Here is a 7,414-nt window from a genome sequence, read left to right on the forward strand (position 1 = left end):
AGTTTTTTGTTAAAATCCATGAGCATTTCTTGAATCCGTAAAAAAATCAATTCGTGAATATTTTCAAATCTTTAGACAGTTTTCAAATTGATGAACTTTTTTCAAATTCACTAATTTTTTTAGTCTTGAGCTTTTTTTCCAAATCCATGAACTTTTTTTGAATTAAAAAATCAAACACATGTTACTCGTCTGTGTGAGAGGATAGGCACTTGCGCTTTTACGAGTGAGCTACTCGCTCGCGTTCCTGGGTTACCCACCCAAGGGGGCACGCGGGCATTGTCTTAGCTACCTGCAGAGACGACTGACTAGGAGCTCTCACATAAGACGTTGTATAGGAGCGCCTCGTGAGCATGTCCGGAACACACATGATTCATAAGGGCATGGTCAATGCATAGCCCCAGGGTGATGGCCCGCATGCCATATAGGATGGGATGTCAGAAAAAGTAGGTCTGCATGGAGCACCGGGAGCAAGAGGCGGGTGCATAGGGAAAAAAATGTGGTCCGGTGCATAAAGCTGAAAAAGTTGATGTAAAGAGTAGAGAAGCATGTGTGGTGGGAGTCTTTATTTTCTATTCATTGATGTGGCCCACTAGTGGTAGCTTGTATTGGGAAGAAAAAATCAATGTAGATGTGGCCCACTAAGAGTTGACGGTCCACTTGTACATTCTTTTTCCTTTTTGAGAAAAATGGCCAAATATGAGAACAGGTTTTTTTAGAGATGTGAGAGCAACTAACTAAAGGGTAACCCTTGAGGGAGCCTCGCAAGGGTCATTTTAGTGGGCTAAAAGCCCATCAAAAGTATGCCCGGCCGCCGCCACGTGTCGTGTGCGGAGGCTCCTTATGGTTTTCGTTCTTTTTTCTATACATATGTTTTCGTTTTAGATAGGTTTTCTTGAGTTTTCAGATTTTCGGTTTACAACCGCCTTTCCTGGGTTTTGGAGAAAAAAATACAGAAACTTATTTTTTGCGTGAAAAAAGTTGTGCTTCCACAAGAAACATGGATTTGCTTCCGTGAGAAGCATTGTGCTTCTTGGAAAGGGAAAAGGTTGTGAATTTATTTTTTGCCACCACCAGAAGTACAAATTTGCTCCTCGTGGAGACATAGATTTTCTTCTGCGAATGCTTCTCGGAGAGGAAAGAAATCGTGATTTTTTTGCACAATTTAATATTAACTTTCACGAGAGGCACATATTTGCTTCCACAAGAAGCACTCAAAAAAAAAGGAAAAATCATGAATTATTGTTGCCAAATTCTTTTTACTTCCACGAGAAGAACATATTTGCTTCTCATGGAGACACAAATGTACTTCTCAAAAATGAAAAAAAATATCGATTCTTTTGTGCTATTTTTTTAACCAGAAGCATAATTGCTTCTCGTGTAGGCACGGATTTGCTTTCATGAGAAGCGGAAAAGGAAAGAAAAACCATGAATTTTGTTTTGCTTGATTTTTTTCTTCCACGAGAAGCACAAATTTGCTTCTTGTGGAAACACGGATTTGTTTACGCGATGTGCTTTTTGGAAAAGGGAAAAAGTCATGGTTTTTTGCGCCATCTTTTTTGCTTCCACAAGCACATATTTTGTTTCTCGTGAATGTACATATTTATATACGCGATATGCTTCTTAGAAAGGGAAAAAAAATTCATGAAATTAGGCCTTTTTTGCTTATATGATAAGTATAGATTTGCATCTTATGGAGGCACAAATCTATGCTTCTTGAAAAGAGAAATAAGTGAAGAAAGAAAATGTGCTTCCGGCTCCCTTTTTTTTAAAAGTTCAACATCGAAATCTGTTAACATGAAATCTAATTTCAAAGATCTTGGCGCAAGAAATCCAGTAGTGAAACCCATTAGGTATTTGGACGCGCGGTTCAAAAGATAAAATATTTTGAGAAAATAATGTACTCCCTCCGTTCTTGAAAGAGTGTACTTCTAACTTTATTGGAGAATGCTTGTGAAACCAAATAGGTATATAACAAAAATTTATTTTATCATGAATCTAATGCTACTAATTGGTTGGCATAAATATTGGTCTATTATTGTATAAATACGGTCAAACATATAAAAGTTTGAGTTTCTAACAGAGTTGGAAGTGCACTCTTTCAAAAACGGAGGAAGTAGAAAATAGACAAGTGATGCACAGACAGTGCACCACTTGTCAAAGCCGATTTTAGCCAATTGCACGTGTGTTTTTTTCTGAGTGGATGGGGCATTTGTACGTAGGTTGCCAAATCTGTTGCACCCACGGCCTCGGTCCGCCTTGATGGGCCGGACGGCAATCTTTGGGGGATTCGCTCTTCAGTCAGCGCCGAGTCGCCGTGGGCCAAGCCGATGCCGAGCACGCACGATGTGTTAGCTCGCCGCGCGTCGGATTAGCCGCCGGCGCCCGTAGTTCCACTTCCACCCGCCGAATCAACAGGTACTCCCCGGCCGTTCCGCTCACCGAATCAGCAGCGCTCGAGTTCGAATCGAACCAGATCATCGCGGAACATGATGAAACACACACGTGAGGAACGAACGAACAGCTCCCTCTCTCCCTCCCTCTCTCTCTCTCTCTCTCTCTCTCTCTCTCTACTCATCCACCATATTCGTGCTCGAAACAGAATATGAGGAGAGAGCACCAAGTACTAGTACCAACCAGACTGCCGGAAATCAGGCCGGATTGAATGGCTCCACAGCGGGGAGGTTGTTGAGCTTGAGCTAGCTAGCCCTTGAAGACGAATCATGGCACCACGGTTCATGATGGGCCTGCATGCGCCCGTGGGGGCAAAAGCCTGGCCCCCGCCCGTGGCAGCGAGTTATGACTCGTGTGCTGCTAGGAGGAGGATAGGGTAGGATAGGATAGCCATCCCCTGCTAGCAGGGAGGCACAGTGTTACACGTCATGATAGCACCGGGCGGGCAGGCAGGCAAAAACTCTGCGGAGCACCGCAGTGATTCTGACGAACCGCGCCGGCTTCGCGTCTCTGCGTTGGGTCCGGGCGAAGAAGTTTCAGGGGGGCCATGGCCGATGGAGCTGTCGCCTTGTGTCGATTCCCGCTCGTTCATGGGACGATCCTTGGGGGCTTGGGGTTCATGGGACGATCCTTGGGGGCTTGGGGCCCTAGAACGTGCGTGGCAACCTGAAGTTCCTGAACCGATGCATGGTCTTGCACGCGTGAACTTTGATCCATGTAATGTGGGACATGGTTCGCGCGAGATCGACCCATTGGCTGTGTGTATGTATGTATGTCTCTACTGAAGGTTCTGTCTTGCAGATGTGCAATGTTCTTGCAGGCGTCTTCATCCTCCAGTTTGGCTGTAGGAACGAGGTCGAACAAAGTTTGAATCCTTCTCTCTACGAGACATAAGTCTGAATCCTTCTCTCTACGAGACATGTTATTAAGAACGGACGGGCGAGCGAGAGGAGTCAGTTTGCCGTCAAACACTTCAGATGATAGTTCAAATTGTGGTTCATGCACTGTGTGTCGTGCTCAAGCTCAACAAACAAACATACACGCAGGGCACAGATATGATACATGAAGCGGGTCAGCTTTTGGCTTTACATCAGCATAGTAATCAACCAAGGAATGACAACACACACGCACAACAAGCATGCACACAGAGAAAGAGAGAGAAAACACACGCACAGATTCAAACATACAAGGAGAGAGTACCGGAGGGTCATTGTTGCAGTGATCATCACTTATTAGCCTCTCGATCGGCGGTAAAATCATCCAGGGAGGCTCTTGGTGCGAGTGAAGGAGCGTCAAGCGAGGAGCCAGAAGTTCTTCTGCCACCGGGTGCTGACGAGGTAGCCGCCGACGCCCTTGCTCTGCCGCCGCACCGCCAGCGTCAGGCACTCCGCCCTGCTGATGCACTCCTCCACCAGCACCTCGCCGCGGCTCCGCATGAAGCTGCATCATTTTGCGACCACAACCACATCATCACACAAGAGAAAACATCTCTAACAAGCGGATTAGGATAATGCTAGCAGCTCGACATGGCAGTTGAATCAGCATGGTGAAAAGGTAACTTTTCTTCTTCGTGGGGGTTAAAAACCGCCACATGACTACATGAGTGAGTCGTACAGCACCAGCAGCAAGTCAGCAATGCTGCAGTGGTCAGTGCACAGTACTCCTCCCATCATGGTTTCTCGCTCGTACTCGATTCATCTAAGAGTTTAAGCTGGAAGGACAGGGAAAGGCGTCCCTGATTTATGGCTGGCACATGGCTCTACTATCTCTTGTGTAATACTACAGTAAAAGGCAGAGGCCCCGTTCCTGCTCTACTCTCTGAACTCTGAATACCTTTCTAGGTTTTCTTCAAAAAATATACAGCTTATTCCCTGACAAAAAGTTCACTTAAGCTGAGCCTAAAAATCCCTTCCAAAACTTATCACACACGGGCAGCTTTCAACTTTCTCCGCTTGGAAGGTGAAAGCCTCAAAGCTCTTATAAAGATCTTTGCATGGTGAAAGCTCCCAAGATCTATGTTTGCAAAGGGCAATGGGCTTTACAGCGTGATGGGCCAAGCCAGCGATGTATTAGATTCTTCCCTTTTATACTTTCTATACAGGACGATTCCGTCCGTGACAAAGGGATACAGGTTGTGCATGCATATGCATCTTGTGCTGTAGCGGTGGTACGTACGAGAGGCGCATGGATGGATGGATGCTTACCAGCAGAAAGGGGAGGGCTTGCTTTGGCTGAGCACGAGCACGGACGCCTCCAGCTTCTTCACCTGGCTCAGGACGGTGGCCAGCATGGGCCCCTGGATCACAAGCGCCTCCACCTCCACCTAACCACATTCACCCAAACCAAATATTACAACACCCAGCATGGGGCACTGTGAATGCATCCACTGCTAACAATCACAAGTACACTCCGAAGCATGCTACTAGTCTTTTATTTGCTTTTTAAACAGTCACAAAAATTCTACTGTATATCATTTTTTTAACAGTTACTACTGTACTCCCTCCGATCGGAAACACTTGTCTTAGAAATGGTTGTATCTAGTTTCTAGATACAACCATTTCTAAGACAAGTGTTTCCGATCTAGATACAACCATTTCTAAAGTGTTCCCGAACGGAGGGAGTACAAGACTAGGCTGCAAATTTTGAGAGATTTATGAGCATATGATTCTGGGCATCTAGGCGGGAACACCACAATTTTTCCCCCTTTCCAACCTCGATTTGATGAAGTTGAGGTGGCCTTTCTAGCTTTAGGCCTGCCATGATCCATGAATAAAAAGTTGGCTATGATGATTCCCTTGCTTTTCCTTTTCATGAATGTTTCTGATCTGATCTACATCTCTACCTAGCGTAACTCTTGCCTCCAAGTGGGCCAAGACACCCAAAAACACTTGATCTGAGAAAAGCCACGGCACCGACTAGCGTAGCACAGGTTTCTCTGTTGAGAAATGTCAGTGAAGCGCAGTGTCCGTTTATGCTTGAACAGGCCCAAAAATACAGAGTTACCACAACTAGCATCTTCCCCCTTCGTTCGGTCCGAAACAAATTTTAGTTAAGCAGGCAGCGTTTTTGGTACCACATCCGGTGCTTAAGGTCATTTTTTAATGAAGCTTCAGGCCATAATGCAGACTGTAAAACAAACTAGTCTACAGTACAACAAATCACACTTGTCGGTGCCACCTGATGTCCCAAAGAGTAATGAGATGCCATCGTCAAGCGTAATGAGATGCAAAGCATCCTAGTTAATTTACTGCGAAGTGCTACTACCAAGTGACCAGTTCATCTTCTTGTTGGATGAAGAACGGGTAAAGGTTGCGGGACGACAGAGGACGGGCACGCACCTCGGGCTTGCAGGCCTTGCAGAGGGAGCCGAGGGAGTTGGCGAGCGCGGCGGCGTCGTCGCCGCGGGCGCCGCCGCCGCGCGGCAGGACGTGGAGCAGCGTGAGGAAGTCCCCCCGGTTGGCGACGTGGGTGAGCGCCCACATCATGGCGTGCTTGGCCCCGGAGCTCTGGTCCACCACCACCATCACCCGCTTCCTCCCCGCCGCCGCGGCCTCCTCCGGCGCCCCGCAGAACCCGCCGCCGCCGCGCCGGTGGCCTCTCGCCCGCGCCTTCTTCCTCGACCACCTCCTCGAGCCCCGCCTGCCGCCGCCGCACTCCCATTCCCCCGGCTGGCGCGGCGCCGGCGCCGGCGCGCTGCCGCCGTCGCTGGAGCTCAGCTGGCGCAGGAAGTAGTCGCTGCTGCCCCCGCTGCTCCCCATCGATCCCCTCCCCTCACCTCCCTTCCCCGCCTTGCGGCGCTCGGCGGTCGGCGCGGTGCGGTGCGCGGGGCTTCGGTGCGCGGTGGCGTGCAACGTTTGTTTCTTGCTTCTTTAAAGCGGCCGGGGACAGGCGCTGGCTGGCGGGAGTAATAAGGTGAGGGTGGACTCGGAAAAGGACACGTGTCGCGCACACGGGTGAATACGCACACAAATTACCGGCCAGAAGATTGGTAACTTTTCGGCCCTCCCTAGCCGTTGGTAGGCCACTCTGCTGGCATTGGCATTAGCATTAGCAAGTCCGAAGAAGGATTTCACCACGTAGTCTTGTGAGTAGACTCTTGTCGTTGCTGGTGTACTTTGGGTACGGTGGCCTGGTAATTCGGCTGTTCCCTCGGGCGACACTTGTTCAGCTGCGGTTACATTTGTTAGTTAGGACGCTAATGCTGGTCCGGAGTGGTCTAGTTTTTTTATAGTTAGGCTTCTGTACCTTCTAACAGTATAATAAATACTGTCTGGAATCTGGATTGTGGAGTTGCTCGCTCTACTCTATAATTTTCACGTGAGCACCGACGGCGTCCCGTCGTGTGTTTTCGAGGACAGGAACAAGCGTCGCTTTTTATTCGGACCGATCGATCGATTCAAAGCCATCAACGCCTTGGAACTTCGCGGCTGTACCCGTGCATGTCCGGGCACGGGAGGACTTTTGCTTTTGCAGGTTTGGAGAGAAGCACGCTCGGATTTCTTCCTCTCTTTCTCTCCGACAAAAATGGAAGCACGGATTTCTTCACGGCACAGCTTTACCATCTATGGCTGTAATAACCACTGGCCATAACCGCAAAAATTTCCACATTAGGCTGGCGTACTCTGCGAGGAAATGGAGATATACACAGAGAGGGAGAAGGCGGGCACCTCACCTGTATATATCACGGTTTGGATCGTAGCGCGGGTGGCCGGACCGGACGCTGAAGATTCTCGGCCCATCGCAGAGCGCGGCACGGCACGGCATCTGCATGGCGGCAGAGGAGGAACTTGCCGTTTCCCGAAAACACCGCCGCGGCAAAGCGACGTGACGTGTGCTGCCGGGGCCTGCCGACGGACCCGTGCACATCTCAACACGGGCAATGCGACGCACCGCTGCACGTACGCACAGGGTCCGCAGCCTTTACGACGCACGTACGTACGGCCGGTACACGCATAATAACAAA

The 7,414-nt window shown here is 49.0% G+C and overlaps 1 protein-coding gene across 1 annotated transcript; it reads right to left on the reverse strand.

Moving 5' to 3' along the window:
* Positions 1 to 3,435: 3,435 nt before the first annotated feature.
* LOC119280452 lies at positions 3,436 to 6,224 on the reverse strand. The gene is made up of 3 exons (XM_037561295.1): positions 5,790 to 6,224; positions 4,656 to 4,774; positions 3,436 to 3,891 (listed from the first exon to the last, which is right to left on the reverse strand). The coding sequence occupies exons 1-3, from the start codon at positions 6,207 to 6,209 to the stop codon at positions 3,744 to 3,746; spliced, it is 687 nt and encodes a 228-aa protein (XP_037417192.1). The 5' UTR covers positions 6,210 to 6,224; the 3' UTR covers positions 3,436 to 3,743.
* Positions 6,225 to 7,414: the final 1,190 nt, after the last annotated feature.

This window comes from Triticum dicoccoides, chromosome 1A (assembly GCF_002162155.2).
Source record: "Triticum dicoccoides isolate Atlit2015 ecotype Zavitan chromosome 1A, WEW_v2.0, whole genome shotgun sequence".
NCBI classification, from domain to species: Eukaryota; Viridiplantae; Streptophyta; class Magnoliopsida; order Poales; family Poaceae; genus Triticum; species Triticum dicoccoides.

Bases quoted from the DNA above. Each gene is read 5' to 3' on its own strand.
- LOC119280452 (XM_037561295.1), bottom strand. From the start codon at position 6,209: ATGGGGAGCAGCGGGGGCAGCAGCGACTACTTCCTGCGCCAGCTGAGC. The intron at 4,775-5,789 runs GTGCGTGCCCGT...GAATGTGGTTAG, and splicing joins GCAAGGCCTGCAAGCCCGAG to GTGGAGGTGGAGGCGCTTGT. The intron at 3,892-4,655 runs GTAAGCATCCAT...AAAATGATGCAG, and splicing joins AAGCCCTCCCCTTTCTGCTG to CTTCATGCGGAGCCGCGGCG.